Source organism: Mauremys reevesii, linkage group 6 (assembly GCF_016161935.1).
Source record: "Mauremys reevesii isolate NIE-2019 linkage group 6, ASM1616193v1, whole genome shotgun sequence".
In the NCBI taxonomy this organism is placed as follows: Eukaryota; Metazoa; Chordata; order Testudines; family Geoemydidae; genus Mauremys; species Mauremys reevesii.
Window position 1 is genome coordinate 56877821 of NC_052628.1, and position 24535 is coordinate 56902355.

General features: G+C 38.0%; 1 protein-coding gene across 15 annotated transcripts in view; it reads right to left on the bottom strand.

Moving 5' to 3' along the window:
* The window catches only part of KIAA0825 (KIAA0825 ortholog), a 401465-nt gene that overhangs the window by 295762 nt on the left and 81168 nt on the right, over positions 1-24535 (bottom strand). For all 15 annotated transcript variants that reach the window (XR_005600685.1, XM_039545356.1, XM_039545366.1 and 12 more), the window contains 2 exons: positions 6500-6668; positions 1708-2383 (listed from right to left, as the gene is read on the bottom strand). Coding sequence is in view for 14 of the 15 variants with exons in the window: in XM_039545356.1 (XP_039401290.1) it covers positions 1708-2383; positions 6500-6668 (845 nt within the window). In the remaining variant the exon portion in view is untranslated. The remainder of the gene's footprint in view (positions 1-1707; positions 2384-6499; positions 6669-24535) is intronic.

Below are 24535 nucleotides of genomic sequence, written 5' to 3' on the forward strand. Positions count from 1 at the left end.
CAAAATATGACCTTTACCATTTTTTCAACAACCTCTGCTCTTGGGTTTTATGGAAAGTTAGTATAACAGCTACAAAGCAGAATACCAAGATTTGCTTTTAAGTATTTTATCTACCTTTCTTTTTTTTTTTAAATTAGCAGCAGAATAATTTAAGTAGAACAGAAAGGATATTACCGCTATTCACTACAGTATGCATTTTTACAGATTAATGCAATCTGGGCTATTTTAATCTCGCTCTGCCTCAGTTTTCTCAAATTCGAAAAGGTGTTTGAGATCTATGGATTAAAAAGTGAGTTACACAAGTGCTAGATATAAATATTCACTCTCTACAAAGCAGAGCTAGGGTCATCATCCTTGTTTGTCTTTCTTATTGTGTAACCTCTTTGAATCTCTCCATTGGCTTACCTTCTGCTAAGCGCTCCAAATTCAAACTTCCTTTCACAGCTCGACATTACTTTGCCCCTACCTACTTAACCGCCCTTTTCCTGTCTCCCATTGCCCCTTCACTCCAGCAGTAATGTCAGTTTATCACATGACTATCTGCATGCTTTCTTCTGTACTGCCTCCTAATCCATATTCCAGACTTCCTTTACTCACCCACAAAGCCGCTATCTTCTCCATATTTCAGTCTCTTTTGAAGCTCTTCTGTCTTTCTACCAATTGAGTTTCTATTTGATTTAGACTAACATGAAAATTGATTTTAAAAAAAAATGAACAGTCTTATTTTGTTGAGAGCTGGTAAACCACTCCCTGGAAGACAGTTTGTTATACCTCTTTCCCCAAGCTCCATCTGTTTATTTGTGTCTATCGTAAGACTGTGAGCACTCTATTCCTTCTTGTCTCTCTAGAAAATACTTAGCCTGCTGTGGATGCTATTGTAAACAAATACATAATAATTCCTACATACAATACCACTCTCAAACTGTGCATGGCATGCCTGTACACAGCTTCTCTACCAATTACATAGTAAGAGTTTTCATTTTATATAATTGCATTTTTTAAACCTTCAGTACTCCCTTTGAGAATAAGGTTATCAGATTCACCAATAGTGAAACAAGTATATAAAGTATCTAATGTCAACAGTGGGATCCTCTTTACTGCTGTAAGTTTCTTTTGAAAAACATGAAACCAATTATCAGTTCAGTAATTTATATCAATTTAAAAAGCGTTGGAAATGTATTAAAAAAAACCAAACAAGATATTTTTAGAGACAGTCTGTATACTAAACCTTTCACACCAGTTATGTGGGATTTAGTGTAAACTATTTTATAATTAAATGCATTGAGCCTGTGTTGCTGCAGTCTAATTTTTAAATTTTTAATTTCAGTCCATTCAAAGCAACTCTGGAGAATAGAGTGGGTTTTTTCCCTGTCTAGATTCAATAATTTGTAATCCTATACCTACTAACAATCTATGGAAGTTATAATTTTAGTTTTTTAAATATTCCAACAGGAGAATATTACCCAATGGTAATATATTGCAGCTTTGTATATATGGCTATAAAATAATGTTCTATTTTAAAATGTTGGGGTCATACTTCTGATATCTTCAATAATTCAGCTACATGAATATTGTTAAAAGCATCAAACTAGAATGGGTACTTTCATGCCTCTCTGTCTGGGAAATAATCAACCAAAAGAGAGAATACGGTAGTATAAACAAGATATATAAAAATCTAACTAAAATGAACATAAAAATGCCACTAACCCAAAGCATGAACTGTTCCTCTATGCTTCTTTGAAATCTTGCTTGTCTTAATTATATGTAGAGCATTTTCTTTGAACTGCAGTTCACAAAGTCTTTCAAGAAGAATTGTTATTTCTTCTGTGATGGTATCCAGATAAGTTTCATTAATAAACATCAGTGTTGAGGAAGGATCTATAGTACCACTTAGTATACACAAATCCTCTTTTATCATTGTGCATAGTGTAGGTATTGAACTTTGGTAACCATGAACCACCTTATCAAAGTTTGTTTCGCCACAGCTAGATAGAACACAGTTCTGCAGAAGCTCAGAAACCAATTTATTCTGCATGTTTTGATACTTGGTTAGAACTTCTGATTCTGGATATAGAAACAAAAGGTGTTGTATGCATTGAGTTTTAAACTGCATTTGCTGTTTTAAAGTAGCAGTATTTGTTTCATGAGGACTCTGAAGTCTATTTACTAAGAAACGTCGAAGGTGTAATCTCACATCATCCCAAACAGACTTCATATTCATAGATGAATCATCCTCAATGGCATGAAGGGAAGCTCTGGATGTTAACTCAAAAGATGTCCCACTTGGAGTACATGGAAATGAGACCCCACACTGACTGGAGAGATCCAGAAGAAAGTGTAGTATCATTTCTTCTTGATTTTGTTCATTCCTCAGCAAGCTTTGCTAATAATGGTAAATTATATAGTATTTAGAGATGTTGCATTAATAACTCTATTTACAAAAGTAACTTTATGTTAAAAGATGTACATTATTTTTAATTGCAAACTACAAATGATAATTTCTTACCAGTTAACTTGATTTCTCTGAGTCCCTTCATGTTAGCCCAGGCATAGAGTATAAATTCTCTTACCAATAAAGAGAAACAGGGGAAAAAAGCACAGTTTTTCTGATGTCACTTTCTGTATAAAATAGCTGTCTGGTGACTTTGTTCAGTTAAAGATTCCCTAAGCAATGACAATCATAAATAACTAAAACACACACAGGAAAACTTTCAGAAACTCAAACTCAATTTCGTCAATACAATAAGGTATTGTCTTGGCTGGCATACAAGGACTTGGAGTAACCAAACCAACAGGTAAGAACATGCATCAGCATTCCCCTCTATGCCTTTCCAGATAGTACTCAGTCTAAAGACATAGGATAGATATCTAGAAAAACAAAGACTGATGAATCATACCACATAGGAACCACCTACCATTGGCAGAGACTGTAATATAAAATCTGTAATGACATGAAGCATGTAAGAACATCCATAGTATCGCTGGTAGAAATTTTTAATTGAAATGTTTTTTGATGAAAAAATGACTTTTCACAGAAAATTTTCATTTTGATAGAAATTTTCAAAGAAAAAAGTTCTGTTTTCTTTTTTAACTAGTAAACAAATGTTATTTCATTTAAAATTTTCATTTTCCAGTTAATTTTTAGTAAAAACTATTCAGCTCTCACTTTCTGAAAACCAAATAGAAATTTTAGAAATTTGAATTTTATATATATATATATATATATATATATATATATATATATATATATATATATATATATAAAAATTGGCATTTTTCTATAAGCTCTACCTCACAGTTCTAAAGGAAAAGCACCAACTCTCGTAGCTACCAGTTAAGCCTTGGCAGAAGATGGAGCCTTTTTACTCTGGTTAGCCCTTCCTGGAAAGCAAATGAAGAACAAGTCAAAATAATTAATGAGACTGGGGGTCGGGGGAGGGGGAGGAGGGCAAATGATAACTATTGCTCATGACAAACTTGGTAGGAATTCATAAGATAGAAACCTTGTGCTTTCCATGTTCTCCTGGCTCAGCACTAAGCATCATAAAGGCAGTTCTAAGGATAAATAAATCTTCCCAAGACCATCTTGAAGGACTCAAAGAGAGGATCTGCTACATTTAGCACCAGGATTAAGGTCCCATAGGGCAAGGTGGGGGGCATCATGTACCTGTCCTGGCTAGATGCGGACCAGGTGAAAAAAGGTGCCAGGTTGAAATTACATTTCAGCTATATTGGTAAGGGAGAAAGAAGGGAAGCAGGTATGGAGCTGACGAAGTAACAGGACTGCATGTATTGTTTTACTTCATCTGAAAAGGCCTCTAATGTCTAGTAGGGTCAAAGTTCTGGTCTCATGGCTATTTAAGATACAATGGGACACATTGCAACCAAAGGCTTCTGTTCTCCCACCATCAGCTCTTCTAATTGCACGGAGCCCAGTCCCTGGTTTGTGGTCTGTCCAACTTCCTCTAGAGTAAAGCTGGTTGAGAATATTTCAGCGAACCATTATTTTTTGTCAGAAAATGCTGATTTGTCAAAACTAAATTTTTTTTGTGAAAAAAGGTCAGTTTTGATGAATTTCTCATTTTGAAACAATAGTTTTTAAGTTCTTAAAATGTTCTGTTTTGACATTTTCTAAATGAAAAAAATCTAATTTTGAGGTCAAAATGACATTTTGCTTCAAATGTAAGTTAATTTATAGTAAATGTAAGTTAATTTATAGTAAAAAAAGCTAAAAAGGAAGGTCAATATCAAAACAGGACATTTTGATTGACCTGATCAAATTTATTTGAGGGGTTTTCAGTTCACAGACGTTTCTGAGATGTTGATGTTTTGCCCAATTTGGGATGGAAAGTTTTTTAGAAATCTTTAAATATTCTCATGAGAAGGGAAAACTCTTTTCTGCCCAGCTCTGCTCTAAAATGCTCTAATATGTAGGAGAAAATAAAAGCCCTGTCCTAACCTGGATAATTTTAATGGAAAGGATAGGCTATATCTTCACTGAAGAAAAAAAAACTAAAAAACTAACCAGACAACATAACTTCTCAGCTGGTGGAGATAAGAAAACAATGAACAGGACAAACCAGCCAACCATGTGTGTTTATAAAGTGAGTGGCATCACAATAATTTTGCTTTTTTCCTCTCTCCATCTTCTTTCTCGCAGAATGATTTATATGCACTCTCTGGGCTGACATTAATGGAGCAAATATAGTGGATAAAATATAGTTACTAAAAGAAAGTCTGAGGGAATTAAGTTATATGCTATATAAATGCACATGTATCTATGCATATTACATACACACATTATATATATTACATAATTATATGTGCACTCACACCTACACACAAAGTTTATTTTGTGTTATAATCTGTACTCTCTTACAATTTTGTGGCCCCCATGAGGAAAGTGCAAAATTTTGCAGACTCTTGTGATATCCTAATCAGAATCTTCAGTTTACTCTGTTGAAGTAACAAACCCCCCATGGCTAGATTTATAGATTTATTTTTGATAATGTATATTCAAATATGCTGTTCTAATAAAAACAGAACAACAGAACTTTAACAGATGTCAAACCAGCCAATGAGATTCACTCCTTTGGAAGATGAATCCAAAACACCTTCGATGAGTCATTGGTGCTGCTTTTGAAACCTCACAAAGAATTTTTTAATACAACCATAAAGAATCACAGTCCCATCAAAATATGTAGTTGTGTTGACAGTATGACATGCTTGCCAACAACATACTGTCATAGTTTGCACTATTCTTAAACTATTATATTGTTTCAGCATGTTAAAAATAAACAAAGGCCTTGACAGACCAATCCACATAAGTAACAGGAGCAATAATGTACAAGGGTTTTGTCCTACAGAGGGTGGAGAATTACAATCCATCATGTATAACAGTAAGATAATTAATTAAAAGCTTTCAAACAAGAAATCATTAAGTCAATTGAGTAATAAAATTCAATACATGCAAGTATTCACTTTGGACATAAAAGATCAGATTGTAAAATCCGGACTTACATTGAACAGTACCTTACACCGCAAGTGGTTCCACTGAAGTCAATGGGACAATTTGCAACATACGATATTTCTCATGGAGTAAGAATATCATAATCTGGCACAAAAGTAATCCCCATGTGCCTCCCTACACTTCTAGTCTTATCTGTACAATGAATGTGCTTGGATTTTTTTTTGGAAAGAATGGGTGAGAAGGATGATAAAACTGTTCTCATTTGCTTTCTCCTAAGATTACTTCACAAATATTAAGGGACCATCAGCAATAAAGTCAGTATAAGAAAAAAAAGATGTATTCAACCCTCTATTTTTCTGTAGGATCAATGACTCCGCATCTTTCCTGGGGAAAAATCCTGCCCTCTTCTCTGTGGTGGGTCATAACTTGGCAGAATCAGTACAGTTCAACTGCATAAATGAAGGTGGGGGGAGGGGGTAGCTTTTGGAGTCCTAGTCCTTGACACATTGCACCTCTGCTCCCTATACCCAATGCACAGGTGTTTTTGGAAAGTCTGGCAAAGTAGCAGCAGCAGCACTGGTGAATACATTATTATAAGTGAAGAATTTTTGACAAAGTGTTTTTCCATCAAAAAATATGAATTTGTTTCTCAAATTCAGGATGGAATTTCTGGTTAGACAGAAAGAGGGAATATGAACTCTCAGCTGGCCAATAGTCCAGTGATTAGGGTACTCACTTGGAATGTGGGAAACCCAGCTTTAAGTCTCTGTTCTGCCTGATTCAGAGCAGGGACTTGAATCTGAGTCTCTCACATCCCAAGCAAGTGCCTTAATCACTGGGATATAGTCTCTCTGGTTATTATTTACACCAAAAAAGGAGAGTAAAAGAAAGAGAGTTACTGACTCTTTTATTCAAATTCTGTTCTATATTCACTCTTGTGAAACTATAAAAGAATAAGTAAAAAATACATTAAAAAACTGTATAAGTATTTTTTTCCCAAATATATAAAGACTATAGATTTTTTTTTACCAGAGTTTTAAGAAATTCGATTAAATCTCCATGAGGTGTAGAAGAAGGTTTGAGGGAACTGAAACTGCAGTTATTCAGCCAGTGAAGGCAGTCAGTTGTGTTTTGTAACAGCTCATCAGTACAAGTCTCATTTACTTCTGATTGTAGCTCTTTAAGGCATTGTTCCACACTAAAAACAAAATAAAAAAACAAGCACTGAAACTTTTTTCCATTATTTAAAGATGAAAGTTTTTTATATAGCATATCTTTTCAAGAAAGCAAAATACTTTAAATTTATATAACATTATAACATAACATGTCTGATACAAAGTTTAAGAGTATTAAGTCTGAATCTCCAGGACTAACATTTCTTAATGGAGTGGGAGTAAATCTACAGTAACTTTTCTTAGGACCAGAGTCCACCAGCCTTATTCAAACTAAGTAGTACTTTGATCCTCAAATATTCCCATATTTTTCAGTAAGACTACTTGCAAAGTAAGGCATTACTTAACATAAAACTGACTGGATTTCGCCCTTATGATTAATAAAGACTGTAAGCAGAATCAACTACTGCATTCACAGCTAAATGTGACATTCTGCTTCTGCAGCAATCAGCAGTTGTTTTATAACATAACATATATACTGTAGCAGTTACTTACAGATCCGCTGACACCTCACTGAAAAACTTGAAAATAATTTTAGAGTCATTTCTGCTGGTAAAGCAAATATTTTCTTTCCCTTTTCCTCACTAGAATATTTGAATGAAAAATAAAATATTTGTTTCTTAGGAGTTGATCTACTCCTGTTCCTTACGCTTACCTAAAATCATAACCTTGATTGCGACATCACAAATGCTTGGTGTGGAAATCATTAGGGTTTCAGATTGGGAGAAAATAGCAGGAACAGTTGAACTCCTTACTCTTTAGAAACAAAGATTCTGTTTCCATGAAAATGTCCCCAAAACCAGAAAAAGGAGGAAAAGAAAGAAAAGTGTCTCTTAGAAATAACTCTGTTTCTATATTTTTTAATGTTTCCCTTGAGCATCTACTATTCTTTAATACAAAAATATTTAATACCAGTTAGATTTAAGTCTTACAAAGTCAGAACTAGCAGTGGCATGGATCGATGGTGTTTTTGGTTTAAAAAATTTGGGGAAATTAACCTTGTGGGTGTTCCAGGCTGCATAGTGTCCATATTCCCCAAATGAGAAGTGGGTACACCCAGGTTTACCCTGAACTACTTTACTGGTGTGGATCCAAGATCTATTTTATCAAAATCAGGGATGATTTTGATTATATACATGTTTTCAGTTTGGATTATCTTTTTCTGCTTCTGTTTATTTATTGCAAGTTTGTTTATTGCTGGTAAAGGATGTAAATGAAAATTTAATCCTCTATTTCCTTATAGAATTAATTCAAATTACAGTAAGGTAATAATATTAGTTCTCAGTGAAAAGTTCATGTTACCAGACACACACATGCCTTACCTGCTATGCTACTGGTCCCTATTTCACTTCTGTATTGAGTATCTATGGTTATCGGGTATTTAACAGGGGTTAGGGCAGCAAAGTGCATATACTAGCAGTTGGAGAGTTCAATCCCACATATATGAAAACTCTTTTTTGTAAGATTTAATTTTATTAATATTTAAAGTTAGTCATCAGCTGCTAATGGTTTTTGGAGAGACAGCAAAGACCGGAGCATGCACACATTCTCCCACAGGTACTGATATATGATGTGTCTCAGGAGGTGCCCCCAAGTGGGGGAGGCAATTCAGAGGTAAATGGGGACAAAGTCTGCAGTCATTAGGTAGCCAATTAAAGGGGAAAAAAGGTTTTCTAAATACTGTAACCAGAAATAAGGTGTATTCATAATAGAACATTGAAGTTGCACTGAGAGCAATCATCACTAAGCTATTGTGTTAACAAACATATATTACACACACAAAACCTGGTCATTCAAATGTAACCACTACAATTATATTCCTAACCCTTCAGTCTGTCCATGTAACCCCCATTTTGAACTCTTTCATTGGCTTCCACTTCAAGACCCTACATACATACCCCTGGCCTCTGCCACTGACTTTATCTCTTATCTTCATTCTCCAAGGGCTTCCTCACTCTTTCAATGATTTAAAGGTTAGTGGTTTGTCTATTTTCTACTCCAACATCCAAATTTGGAGAAGTGTTATAGTGTAAAGAGAAAAAGAATGAATCTCTCTACTATTTCAAAACTTCCACAACTTACAAAAGTTACTGTGATTTGACAGCTCTGTTAAGTTTTTAAAAGTTGAGGAATTTTTTAAATGTTGCAGAGTTTCATATTTTCCTTTTGCCACTTGGTAACCAAAAGTTCCGCAAGTTTTAAAAAGTTAGAGAGCAGGAAAAGGAAAGAAAGGGGAAAAGGAAAAACAAACAAAAAATTAGGTATCATTTACTTTACTGCAGCAGTTTTCAACCTTTTTTCATTTGTGGACCCCTAAGAATTTTTGAATGGAGGTGCGGACCCCTTTGGAAATCTTACACATACACTGCAGACCCCAGGGCTCCACAGACCACAGTTGAAAACCACTGTTCTATGGCAACGACAACCTTCCATGGACGCCTTGTGACATTACACTGCATATTCATCATCATAATATTATAAAATAATGGCATAATTATGATGCATTTTGTACAAGATGGGTCATGTAAGGTGTCATTGGAAAAGTTATGATTTGCTGGATATGATTATCCTATTTATATGCATATATCATTTTTGTATCTGAAGTTATGAATATTGATTATGGATCTGTATTTCAAATGGGCTTATTCTGGAAAACACCCACAGCTAGCCTTTCAGGTACAACAATGAAGAAGCCAAACAGAGTTAATGACTCATCAACAAAGCCAATGGGCTGTGGAATAGCTTATCCTTCCTGTGGACCTTTCAGCCAGCCTGTAAGTAATAGCTGCCATGACTCTGCAGGGGCATGTGACCAGACCACATCTCTGGACTCCATTTTGATTGCCTGTGTTTTTCCACAAACTGGGCTGGGAACTGTTTTTGGAACAAAGGGTTCCCGCCATATGCTAAAACTAAGGCAGGGAGTGACATCATCTGTTGTTCTTCACTCCCCCACAACTCAACACCCGAAAGAAGCTCTGAAAGAAAAGGACTTGGAATTGGGGGGTGGAGGGGAAGGGGATCCCAAGCTGCAAAACAAGTGCAGCTTATGCCTTGAGAATCTGCAAGCCTGCTTGTATCATCAGTCAGGGTGAGAAATTGTTAATTCAAATCCTATCCTTCTAGTATGTTAAACTTAATTTACATTTTTGTTTATTTACCAGTTAACATGCTTTGATCTGTTTGCTATCATGTATCAACACTTAAAATCTATCTTTCTGCAGTTAATAAACTTGTTTTATATTTTAACCTAAACCAGTGTGACTTTAAGTGAAGTGTCCGGGGAAAAATCTCAGCTTAGTTACCACAAGTGTGCATATTCCTCTCCACATTGAGGAAGAGGCGAACCGAGTAATATATTCATACTGGTTTGGGGTTTTGACCAGGGCAGGACGGTATAGGTCTGGGGTCCTAGGCTTCGAAGCTGGGGGTAATCTTGGCTGTAACCTTTCTACTGTTGGTTAATGCAGTGGCTGGTCAAAGCCTGCATTTAACCACAGCTGGGTGTATCCCTGCCTGTGTAAATGCTGGTGGAAGTGTAAGACCAGTAGTGGTCTAGAGCTTGTCACAGCAGCACAGTGTGAGGAAGCCAGGCTGGTCAATCAGAGGACTCAGTGGCACCCCAAGGGGAACCCGTCACACCTTTACTACATGGTCTGCAGACCCACAGGGGTCTGTGGACCACAGGTTGAAAACCACCACTCTATTACATTGAATAACAAAAATGGAAAAAATCCAAAACGTAATTTAAAAAAAATATATATAATCAGTTTTCAAAAACCAAAGCGACACAGCTTTTTTGCTTAATTTAAATGATTGAATTTTGTTTTGTTGAAAACATTTTATGAAAAACTCAATTTTCCATGAAAGCAAGAAAACTTAGTTAAAATTTTTCAGTTTGCTCTAAAAAGACAACTATTAAGTGGCAAAAAACGTCAAACAGTACTAACTCAGGCTAAGTTAGTAGTGAACCAGAAATTAGAGGTGAAAAGTCATTGTTGCAACCCACCCAGATCATATTTTTATCTTTAAATTTTGCTTGCAATAACCTCTTAAAACATTACTTTTCTAATGGACATTTTCATCTTACATTTAGCAAACATTTAAAATTTCCGTTTTTCATTTACTGTGCATCATAACCAATCTTCCTTTATCTCATTTATTGTCTTTTTCTGATCAGCATCAGTGATCTCACTTATGTCATCTCATAGCTCTGGGAACTGGGTTTGTTAATGTGTATTTATTTTTTCATTGGATTTTCTGGTCGGAAGGGAAATTATAAATGAACTGGCAAAAACAGTGATGGATAAATAGTAACTAAACATTTGTTGTTTCCTTTACAAAAATAATAGCAATTTATTTCCTCAACAAGGTTTCTGGAATCCAGATGATGCATACTATCAATATATCTTCAACAGTGGGTGAAATTTTGGGACTATTCTATTTGTCTCTTTAAAGTAATTGAAATAAATAATTATAGCAGGCTGAATAAAAAAGAAGCCCCCTGCAAACTTGGAGTGTGAAAGATATTCATAACTGCATTAACTCTTAAGATTCCTTAAAAATGTGAAGATCAAAAATAAAAATATATTGGGCAAAATATGTTCATAAGTTTCTGAAATAACCATCAGTAGGTCACTTAAAAGTCACATAATTTCAAATGTGTCCTTTTACTACAGTTTACTCTTACATACTTTATCAGTAGAAGCTTTGTATTAAGGACCGTGAGAAAGCGAATTGTAATATATTTTAAAATATGTGAAACGAACAGTTCAGAGAGCATCTACTCTATTATATGAAGATGCCAAGTTTTATAACTGCATCATCCTCAGAAACCAAACTCACTGACAACAAGCTATTCAAAATTATATGAAAACCTCTTTAAAATTAATCACGTGTGGGTGGTCTATAAAACACACTATATAAAAAGATGAAGTAAAGGTCTTTTCAAGACAACTCTGAGTCTGAGCAAGTTTAAAATTAAGTGCACTGAAACAAATATCTTCTGAGTATCAAAGGGCCTTTTCATGAGTGCAAAGGACTTCCATGAAAAATAATACCTCTCTGACTATGGCCCACTCAATTTCCTGATGGGATAACTCCATCCAAGAATACCAGTTCTGAACACAATAAAAGATTGGCATGTATCTTTTTAACTTGTGTAAACTGTTCTCAGGACTATGAAATCCAATGCCCTGTTCATACACCTTAGCTCCTGGGACACTATATCAAATACTTTTATTTATGAGCCTGATGTGTCTCATTCAATGAAACCTAACAGATTACAGCATTGTGAATTGTAAAGACTCAGGTGTCATTAATCTACCTAAATCAGTTTCAATTAGCTTCAATCAGCTTTTTATACTAATCTCTGACATCTGAATCAGGGTACTAGCCAATGAACTACAAACCATTAATAGGCTAAAGCCTTTACAGGACCAGATATTTTAGCAATTTGTCCTAGCACTGATAAAGGGATTAGGCAGACAAATTTCAGTGGACCTCCCTATAGGTACAAATAATGATAGTTCAGTTCACTTTACTTGATCTTTTTAATCCCAATAAATTAAACATCACATTTTTGTCTAAAACACTACTTTTTGCATTGGATAAAAGCTTTTGTATATTCTTTAGTTCATATCATATGGTAGTGAAGCAGAATCTCGGGATTACTTTCCCTCCTGTTCTTTACAAGGTTTTGTAAGACACTTTATATTATAAGTATTTGTTAAATTATAGTTGTCTATTCCACTGTATGAATTACGTCAATAACATATTTAAGAATCAGGCCACTGAATAAACAATGTAAAATATTCAATGTCCATTTTCTGAGTATACAAAGAAATAAGCTTAAATATGTAATGTTTCTTTCAAAGTATCAAAGTAAATGGGTTTACAGCTATTCTGATAAAAATATAGTCAAAAGCTAGCCTCTTAAACTGAAATCACATGCCAGGAATGAGGGCCCTTAGCTGTGCCTGTCCTGTCACTGGGCAGCCAATGGGAACAGCTGGCCCACAACAGAACCCCACTGCTTGGCTGAGGCAGTAGGGTGGCTTGCTCTTAATCCCAGCAGCTGCAAAATATCAGTGGCTGCTCACAGTACATGCCTCTGGATTCTCTATCTTCCTTTGGTTGCTTCATTCCAAATCCTTCTCCAGCCCAGACCCTCCTCTGTACTCACCCCTTGCTCCAGCCTAGACCCAGCCCTGCTCCTGCCTTCCCTGATTCCAAGTAATACAGTTCTAACCCTCTGCTCTAATTTCTGGCTTGGACATTTGGACTCAGACTAAGTTTCTAACCCTCAACCCAGTTCTGATTCCCTCTTGACTCTGGCATGTGGATGCTAACTCCTGTTTTGAGCATTAAGTCTGACTCTTGTTCTGATCACTAGGCAAGATGGCCTGCAACTCAATCTCCTGACATCTCACTTTAGTCTAGAAGAAAAATAGTTTTCTGATTTCCAGTGTCTTAATAAGGGAGTATATGTCTCAATTTGCTAAAGATATCAAATCTTTAAACAAAACCTGTATTTAACTGTGATGCAAACATCTCATTTAATAAGTTAAGTTATATTTTTAAAAATAAGTCATATAATATGAATTTAAAAAGGAGACTTTATTAATCATTTAATTGCTTTTCGACTAAGGACAAAATTATAACTGTAATTAGCTGATTAATGTAGAATGTTTTAGTGCAGTGTATTAATTACACTACATAAAAATGAAATTATACCTTACACACACCTAGGCCCCAGTTCTTCAAAGACTTTGGCACACACTTAACTTTATGAGCAGTCCTGTGATTCTGTTAATAGTCCTACTGATCAGGGTCTAAGGGCTGGATCCTGTAAATCTTTAATCAGGCGAGTAAGTCCTCATTCCTGTGTAGGGTGACCAGATGTCCCGGTTTTATAGGGACAGTCATGATTTTTGGGTCTTTTTCTTATATAGGCTCCTATTACCGCCACCCTCTGTCACGATTTTTCACATTTGCTGTCTGGTTACCGTACTCCTGTGTGGATAAACTTATTGCCTCCAGTACAAGACTAAGGATTATTCATAATCTGAAAGGTCACAACAGTGGGTCTTTATGTTATGATTAGGGCCCTACCAAATTCATGGCCATGAAAAACACATCAGACTGTGAAATCTGGTCTCCCTCTGTGAAATCTGGTCTTCTGAGAGCTTTTACCCTATACTACACAGACTTTTTGCCAAATGCTGGGAATGGGCAACAGGAGAGGGATCACTTGATGATTACCTGTTCTGTTCATTCCCTTTGGGGCACCTGGCATTGGCCACTGTCGGAAGACAGGATACTGGGCTAGATGGACCTTTGGTCTCACCCAGTATGGGTGTTCTTAAGTTCTTATGACTTCATGGGGAAGACAAGCGTTTCTCAAATTGGGGGTCCAGACCCAAAAGGGAGTTGCAGGGAGGTTGCAAGGTTATTTTTTGGGGGGGTTGTGGTATTGCCATCCTTACTTCTGCACAGTCTTCAGAGCTGGGTGGCCGGAGAGCAGCAGCTGATGACCAAGGGCTCAGCTCTGAAGGCAGCAGCACAGAAGTAAGGGTGGCAATACCACACCATGCCATTCTTACTTCTGTGCTGCTGCTGCTGGCAGGGGCTTTGCCTTCAGAGCTACGCTCCCAGACAGCAGCCACTGTTCTCTGGCCACCGAGCTATGAAAGCAGCACCACTGCCAGCAGCAGCACAGAAATAAGAGTAGCAATACTGCAACCTCTCCTAAAATAAGTTTGTGACACCTCCCCCATATCTCCTTTTTTGGTCAGGATCCCTACAATTACAACACCATGAAATTTCAGATTTAAATATCTGAAATTATGAAATTTATGATTTTTAAAATCCAATGACCATGAAATTGACCAGAATGGACCGCGAATTTGGTAGAGCCCTAGTTATGATTCTATTACTGCTGATGAAACAAAACAAAAACACACAACAAACCCTCAGAGTAAAACTTTCAAATGCACCTACATGATTTAGGCCCCTAAATTCCATTACCTTTTAACAGGATTTAGGTGCCTAAGTCACTTAGATGCTGTTTAAAATGTTACCCCAAGCCTGTTCAAGCACGAAATGAAAACAATAGCTGAATTACCAAATAAGTAAAGAATGGACTGGGATATGAATAGAAAGAGAAATGTAAACTTTTGTTTAGCAAAGTAATCTGAAAGTTCGACTGACAAGAACACTTTTATAGTGAAAAAAATGAAACATTTGAAAATCATATTTCTTACATGTTTCTTATTCTGAAACTAGTGCTTGCATCATAGAATCACAGAAGATTAGGGTTGGAAGAGACCTCAGGAGGTCATCTAGTCCAACGCCCTGCTCAAAGCAGAACCAATACCAACTAAATCATCCCAGCCAGGGCTTTGTCAAACCAGGCCTTAAAAACCTCTAAGGATGGAGATTCCACCACCTCCCTAGGTAACCCATTCCAGTGCTTCACCAGCCTCCTAGTGAAATAGTTTTTCCTAATATCCAACCTAGACCTCCTAACTGCAACTTGAGACCATTACTCCTTGTTCTGTCATCTGCCACCACTGAAAACAGCCGAGCTCCATCCTCTTTGGAATCCCCCTTTGGGTAATTGAAGTCTGCTATCAAATCCCCCCTCACTCTTCTCTTCTGCAGACTAAATAAGCCCAGGTCTCTCAGCCTCTCCTCGTAAGTCATGTGCTCCAGCCCCCTAATCATTTTTGTTGCCCTCCGCTGGACTCTCTCCAATTTGTCCACATCCTTTCTGTAGTGGGGGGCCCAAAACTGGACGCAGTACTCCAGGTGTGGCCTCATCAGTGCCAAATAGAGGGGAATAATCACTTCCCTCGATCTGCTGGCAATGCTTCTACTGATGCAGCCCAATATGCTGTTAGCCTTCTTGGCAACGAGGGCACACTGCTGACTCATATCCAGCTTCTTGTCCACTGTAATCCCCAGGTCCTTTTCTGCAGAACTGCTGCTTAGCCAGTTAGTCCCCAGCCTGTAGCAGCGCATGGGATTCTTCCATCCTAAGTGCAGGACTCTGCACTTGTCCTTGTGAACCTCCTCCAATTTTTCTAGGTCACTCTGGAACCTATCCCCACCCTCCAGTGTATCTACCTTTCCCCCTCATTTTAGTCTTATCCGCAAACTTGCTGAGGGTGCAATCATCCCATCATACAGATCATTAATGAAATATTGAACAAAATGACCAACCCCTAGGGCACTCCGCTTGATACTGCTGCCAACTAGACATCGAGCTGTTGATCACTACCTGCTGAGCCTGACAATCTAGCCAGCTTTCTATCCACCTTATAGTCCATTCATCCAACTCATACTTCTTTAACTTGCTAGCAAGAATACTGTGGGAGACCGTATCAGAAGCTTTGCTAAAGTCAAGATATATCACGTCCACTGCTTTCCCCATATCCACAGAGCCAGTTATCTCATCATAGAAGGCAATCAGGTTGGTGAGGCATAACTTGCCCTTGGTGAATCCATGTTGACTGTTCCTGATCACCTTCCTCTCCTCTAAGTGCTTCAAAATTGATTCCTTGAGAACCTGCTCCATGATTTTTCCAGGGACTGAGATGAGGCTTACAGGTTTCTAGTTCCCCGGATTCTCCTTCTTCATGTTTTTAAAGATGGGCACTATATTTGCCTTTTTCCAATCGTCCGGGACCTCCCCAATCGCCATGAGTTTGCAAAGCCATTGGCCATTATCTTTGAAATCACATCAGCCAAGTCCCTCAGCACCCTGGAATGCATTAGATCCGGACCCATGGACTTATGCATGTCCAGCTTTTCTAAATAGTCCTCAACCTGTTCTTTCACCACTGAGGGCTGCTCACCTCCTCCCCATACTGTGTTGCCCAATGCAGCAGTCTGGAAGCTGACCTTGTCTGTTAAGACCGAGGCAAAAAAAGCATTGAGGACTTCAGCTTTATCCACATTGTCTATCACTAGGTTGCCTCCCTCACTCAGTAATGGTCTCACACTTTCCCTGACCTCCTTGTTCACCTTCTTGTTGTTAACATACCTGTAGAAACCCTTCTTGTTACCCTTCACATTCCTTGCTACCTGCAACTCCATCATCTTGACATTTCTGACAATGCAGAATGGAGGATAGAGAGTAACTTAACGGCAAAAAGTGCAGGTGTGCCTTAATCTGAAAACTCAGTCTGGAACTTCCTAAATCACTCAATGTTAAATCACCACAATCATTGGGATAACTTACCCTTATTGAAAGATGATTTTTACAGTGAATGTGTCACTTAACAGCAGTGAAGACTTATGTCCTGTTTAGCTGCAAAATCAGTCACATGAAGGAACTGGCAAGACAAGCTTTGCCATACTGATATGCAGGCCCTCTCAGAGGTCCAGAGAGGCCCAGGCCACTTCCAGCTTTTGAGACCCCTAGCCATAATCAAAATAAAAAATGACACACAAACAAAATAAGGCACCAAAAAAGAGTGATGCATAATTTTAACATTTTTTTATTTAACCAATGTGTTTTCTAGCCCTTTTCTGTGCAAATCAATGCACTAATTATTGAGGAAAAATCTAGCTTTCACGTAATGTCACAGTTTTTATTAAGTATGGAGAGTCAATTCAAACGCTTTTGTTCCATAGTTGAACAGTGATAGTTCTTTTCCTGTTTCAACACGTTGAAGGTGCATTCCCCTGAAGCTACTGGTGGCAGGCAAGCTGACAAAAATATGCAATGCAATTGTGATATTAGGAAACAACCCAGAGAGTCCAAGTTTGAGTACTTCTTGAAGCAGTTCCTTTGGCTTGCAATCCAATTTAAAGTTTGTGGAATATATTAGTTTGAGGAAGATGACCGTCACTTGAGATCTTTTCAGATTTCTTTGTTGTACTGTTGCTGCAATTGTTCAACTGCAGAAAGTAGATGTTCATTACTCAGTCTGTTGAACTGCCAAAGAAATCCAAAAGGGGTACAAATTAGCTGCAGTGACTCAAACTGACATGCAAGACTTGATTGAATAGAGTCAATGACGACAAGGAAGACACTGACCCTATAATGCTGCTTTGCATTGGATTCAGTAGGTAAGTTGTGATTGGTGGAGAACTCAGATGAAATGCCAATATTTTGTGCTACTAATTTGGACACAGTCAGGAGCACACCCAATTGTTCACAAATCCGTTGAATGTCATTGATAAGACTTTCAATGTTATCCCTCTCAACATCAAGTATAGCATTGTGTGCTTCAATTACCAGATTAGTTTGGTGGATCATTGTAAATAGCTTCACCCACAAAGATGACATCAGAATGCATTCAAATTTGGACATGTGCTTCTGAATAGACTGAAGTTGAGTTCGAGCCTGTGCAGTGAGATTGAGAGATTCAAGCTCATTTAAAGCCTTTCTCACTGAATTCAAACGCTGCACAACCGGTTGAAAACCAACAATCCATGCAGACTAGTTTTGGACATCCCATGCAGTAAAACAGGAAGATATTGCTTCAGAATTTCCCTCCTTTGTGGACTGCTACTGAATAGATTACACATTTGCTGAACAGTTCCAAAGTAAATAATTGATTCAGCACAGTCAACACCTACAAGGTTTAGTGTGCGGTTTCCACAGCTGGAGAAAATACAGAACTGCTTGTACACCTTTGTACTTTCCAGCCATATTAGATCCATTGTCATAGGCTTGACCAATGCAGACTTGAAAATCTAACTTAATACCTTCTAGAATTGCTAGTACTCAAGCAGCAATTTTTTTTCCAGTTTTTCTTGTGAAATTATCAAACAAAATAAACCTTTCTTCATTTGAAAATGTTGAGCTCTCTACAATATTAACATATAGAATAACCATAGTAGTCTGTTCCTTGTGAGAACAATCTGAAGTGGCATCAATGATTGAAAAATACTTGGCATTTTGAATCTCAAGAATTGCTGTTTGTACAAATGACCCACATAGCTCAATAAACTCATTTTGTATGCGTGTGGAGAGATAATGGACTTGCATATGCTTTTGACTCTCCTGTGATTCTCAAACACATTTAACATGCTCTGATAAAAGTGGGTCATATTTGCTGAGGAGCTCAACTATGCCTAGAAAGTTTCCATTTGCATGATCTCTGCCCTGCACTTTAAGCGGGGAAGAGGGTTTGTCTGGCTGGCTGGGAGAAGAGGGCAATGCTTTCTGGCTTGGGAGAGGAGAGACGTAAAACTGCTGGAAAAGCAGTCAGCATGATGGGTGACTCACCACCTAGGAATTGGCTGGAATTGGAGGGTCCCAGCAGTGGATCTGCTGGACGAACATAAATTTTTCACCTGCACTGCACATTTTATCCTCCAGGTTGGTCCCAGACATCTATCTAATAATAAAGTTGCGGCCTTATTAAACCCATATCTAATGTCTCCTGTCATTCTTTCGGCGTAGCCAGACAATCGCCAGTACGTTGACTGGAACCAAAGAAAGCCAATCCCCACTGAGAAAGAAAAAGGAGGACATTCAGGATGCGCTTAAGTAGTTTTTTCCAGTTGTTAGTTTCTGTAGAGAGTTCAGTCAAGAGTAAATTCTGAACTGAACTTTCAGCTGATGCTGCCCAAATGGCTGATTTCCATGCAACATAGCTTTCTTTGTGTGACACTGAACTCTCATGTGATGGTATTCAGTCTTTCACCTTCCCCCAACCTCTGTTGATGCTCCATCCTGACTGATCAGAGAGAACTGATGCATTTGCAGTACTTTTGTTCAAAAATTTCAAACGTGTGTCCTCATGAAACTCACTGTACAAGACAGCCCTCACAAATTTTCACCTTGAATCTGGGCCTATAGACTACGAAAGCCTATGATGGACAAGCTACCAACCTAGGGCTCAACCAACCAACCAGTCATCTCTTTTAGCTATCACATGAAGATAATGAGTAATTCTCACACAAATAATTCCTTAGTCAACTAGACATAGAACTATAAAGATACTAAAAATGTAACAATTCTCTATCTTTCAACATGCACTTGATCTAGCACCAGCCACTAGTAGTGGTTTGTTTATATAATCAGCTGATCTGAGAGGACACATTCATCACGGTCTAATCTTGTACCATCAGAACCGGCAGATTTTTATTAATATTTATGAACATTTTTAACTCTTTAAATATGACATTTGTATCAGTTAACAAAAAAAATTATGTCTTTTACCAAATCACATCTCTAATTTGCTTAAATTTGCAGCTCTAAGCTGAGAGAGTGTGTCACATTTTGGTCCGATAGGGACGCACATAAAAACAAGTTCATTTTTTGGCATTTGATAAGTTTCACAACAAGTGTCTAAATTTGAGGCCCCCTTTGAGCTTGAGGCCCAGGCCAAATGCCCCTCCTGCCCCCACTCACCCCAATTGGCCCTGCTGATATGTCTCATGCTAATCTGGAGAAATCACTCTTAAAAGAAAGAATAGTTCAGTTTCTGTATCCCATGCCCTATTTGCTCTGACTATCAAATAATAATTTTAAGGCTACATTTTGTGATGTGGATGCCTGACCACTACATTCTGAACTCATTTTACAGCTGTAAAACAGCACTGAAATTAGGAGGATTAGTGCTGCCACAGCTAAATTCTATTTTTAGTGCACTAGCTAGATGAGAGCTAGCACAGGTATGTCTCCTCCAGCTGGCAATCACACCGCAGCTCCAAGTGTAGACATACTTTAAAGGTGCCAGAAGTACCTAAGATCCTTTAGGCCAGGGATCAGCAACCTTTCAGAGGTGGTGTGCCGAATCTTCATTTATTCACTCTAATTTAAGGTTTTGCGTGCCAGTAATACATTTTAACGTTTTTAGAAGGTCTCTTTCTATAAGTCTATAATATATAATTAAACTATTATTGTACGTAAAGTAAATAAGGCTTTAAAAATGTTTAAGAAGCTTCTTTTAAAATTAAATTATAATGCAGAGCCCCCCGACTGGTGTCCAGGACCCAGGCAGTGTGAGCACCACTGAAAATCAGCTCACGTGCCGCCTTCGGCACCCGTGCCATAGGTTGCCTACCCCTGCTTTAGGCCATTCAAATCTGAATTTTAGGATCTTACATTTGTATTAATATTACTAACAAATATCAATGAAAGGATGCTAGAATTTTTAGAAAAACAATTAAGTAGATTTTGTTTCTACAGTGTTTTGAACACAAAAAGCATTACGTGCACTTTTTATTATTAATTATTTTAGTGCATTATGTGTTAAGAAACCTACCTGTTAAGAAAGAAACTCAGCAGGATTTGTTAATGGAAAACTCATCTGATCATTTGTGATGGGTCAGAAGACTTGCTCTACGTGGTGGTGGGAAGATACTTAACAGTAATTCTTGCAATGGCTTTCCTTAAAAAAAAAACCTTTTTTTTAGGGAACTGCAAACTTACAGCTAGTAAGTTCCTGTTCATCTTACAACAGAGGCCTGCCATGCAGCCAAAATTAAGAACATGTGCCATGATTACAGGCAATTGTAGGAGGATGTTGATGCTTCAGAGCCACAATAAAAAAGTTTTAGAAATAAAAATCAAGACATCAATTTTTTTAAACTAGGAATTCTTCCAAATTTGAATTTGACAGTGTTACTCTTTTTATAAAAAACTTGCAGCCTCAATACATCCACTGCTCAGATTTAAGACCCGAAAGGACCACTACGATCATCTTATCTGATCTCCTACATAATACAGGACAGAGAATTTCACCAAGTAATTCCTTTTTCAAGGCAAGAACTTTTGGATGAACTACCACACATATTTTAGAAAGGCAATCTTGATTTAAAGTGAGTGAGAATCCATCACATCTCTTGGCAAACTGTTCCAATTATTAATTGCCCACACTGCTAAAAACATGCACCTTATTTCCAGTTTCAATTTGTCTAACTTCACTTTCCAGTCACTGGATCTTGATGTGCCTTTGTCTGTTAAACTAAATTTCTGAATGGGGAGATGATTCATGAAAGCAGAGGGTATTCTAAAGACCATGATCAAGCTACCTCATTGTGAGGCTTTGGGGGTCAGACCAGTAAGGGGTTGTGTTGCTACCTGCTCTGCAAATTCTGGGTGCCTTGAATGCTATCGCAGCAACTCCAGCCTTCAGTATACAAGCATGCAAGTCATCCTTTGACTTCCACCACCCAGTTACTTTTTGCAGGGTGACCCCAATGCCCTCCGAACCCTGAATTTCCCCCAAACCATTTGCTCTATACTTTACAACCCTCTTGCAGAACACTTTCAGAAGTTAAGTTCACTGCCCCTTTTAAAGAAACAGTACCCAGTAGCTTACTACCTTGACACTCATTTTAATCAACAGACTGAACTGGTTTATAGTAAAAGTAAAACAAGTTTATTAAACAAAAAGTCATAGGTTTAAGTGATACCAAATGCAAGGAATAAAGAAAGGATTCTCACCAAGTCTCTTTTCCAGCATGGCTGACCAGACACTTTGGCCAGGACCCTTCACAGATGTCAAAGTGATCAGTTCCTTTTTCTCCTCGGGTGAAGGATGCCAAAATGGCTTTTTTTCCCTCTCATTTTATCTTCCCAAAGTTCATTGACCTTGCTTTGAGAAGCAAGAAGGCTTCCTGGGAGTACAGTCTCTCATCCCCAACTGAGATTAAGTCTTGTCTCACTTACTCTCCTGATGGCTTTGTTTACCTTGTATGTATATGTACTTTTCTTTTCTTTAGTCACACCTTGCTTAATTTACATAGGAGACATTCCTTTGGTTGGAACAGGTGCGGCATAGGGATTGCTTGCCAAATACATTTTAAAAACATATTTCCAGAACATACCTATAAAGTCCTTTGTGAATTTATTGTACACACATCAGACAGTATTAATGATCAGTGAGTTATTAGTTTACCAGTGATATATTACATGCCATCTTTTAGATATATATCATGATGACAGTGCATCAACTGGCACTAGGGTGCTCTTAGGATCACACGTATATCTTTCTCTTTTCTAAACTAAATAGATTGACTCGGCTTCTTAAAAATCCCACTGTGCAGCAGAGTTTCTAAACCTTATAGAAATCTTGTGGCATTTTTCTGGACTATCTAATGTTTCATAATCCCTTTTAATGTATGCATGCTAGAACTGCACACAGTATTCCAGTAATAGTCTTATTACTAACTTATTTAGAATGTAGCTCCAACATGCTCTCCTACATTCTTACGCCAGCTAAAAAGTAGGAGGGAAATCTTATGCTCCCAGTAACGGATTAGATACTCAGAGGATTGGTAGTAGAAAATGGAGTTTTTCAATTTGTTTTTTCTGATCTCAATATGACCCAGGTGAATAATGGCTAAAAATCATTGCTAGCTGTTATAGAGAGAGAGACAAAATGGGTGAATCCGTTCCACCTTGCATTTTGCTGTGACACTTGGAGTACCCTTCGTAGAACTGAAGAAGAGCTCTTTGTAGACTCAAAAGCTTGTCTCTCTCACCAAAAGATGTTGAACCAATAAAAGATATTACCTCCGCCATCTTGCCTCTCTAATATCCTGGGACTGACTTGGCTATTTGCTAGCCATCGACTGTTTGGTGGCCACTGTGAAATGAGTTGGTGGTCTTAGGCAAGTTCATAAGGAATCAGTGCCCACATCCCAAAGAGCGTCTTTGTTTGCAGACAGAATAAAGACTGAGCAGGAATAAAACTGTACTATCCTTTCAGCTCACTGATAATCCTTGCTTATGAACTAGAAGCAAATTAATGAAGACTGGCAGGTAAGGGATACTCCTATTTTTGTTAAATAGAGTATGTTAGTACTATCATTCCAGTATCTTTCAAAAGCTCTAATGTCACAAAAAGTGTACTACAGGAATAAATGTTGACAGTACAGTAGATGACCATCTATGTAAGAGAAAATCTACACACTATTTTTAGAGATTAATTCTCTCTTCGGACCAAGGTACCAATATCAAAATATTACTGCCTTTCCCATTCATTCAGTGCCTCAGGACTAGAGGACGTGCCTTTGACTTGACCAAGAAGAAAAGTACCTCCATTTAGCTAGGTAACATCTTCTAATAGAATCCTTCCTGCTACTAGAAAGGATGTTTTGCACGGCTGTGGAACATGAATGTTCTAAGGATGATGCCCATCCAAATACCAAGCCCTGAGGTGAAGTGGACATGGGTTGAGGTGCTTGATCTTGCCATTCCACTGGGTCAGGATCTTGGGAAACATTGGGAGGATGATTGGTACACTTGGGATGACATTTGAAGGAGGTTGAGAAACCAAAACTATTTGGGCCAGTAGGGGGCGATCAGGATAAACTGTGGCCTGTCTTGCCAGATTTTGCATAGAACTCATAGGACCTGAGAGATTAGAGACCCGATAGAGTAGGAGATTCTGGATCCGGGAGAGTGAAAATATCCAGTGTAGTGGCAATGGATTCAGTGCTCCCGGGTGTAAGAGGCTGCAGGAGCTGGAGGAGATTGTGTAACTGCCAAGGAAGACAGTGCTGTGGACAGGCGAAGTTGGCAATGATCGGTCATCATTGGTGCTGGCGGATTCTGGGGTTTGGGAGGTCCTAAGGTTGATGGTATCAATGGATTGTGGTCCGGTACCAATGTAGCCCAATGCTTTTGGGCTTTCTTGTGCCTCTGGGACTTAGGATATACTAAGTCCTCACAGGCCAAGTTGATGGGCTTGCTAAGAGCCGAATCTGACTTCTTCAAAGTGGATTTAGAGGAAGACTTAGTCTCATGCTTATGAGAGTACTTTCTGGACATCTGACAAGATCCCCTTCCCCCGCGGGAGGGTGGTCTGTGGAAGCAGACTGTCCCACACCAGAGTTGGACTTTGCAGCAGCAGGCACACTCCGTGCTGAATCAGGCTGATGTATAGGGCAGTTTTCCAGCTTGGATCTGATTGAGACT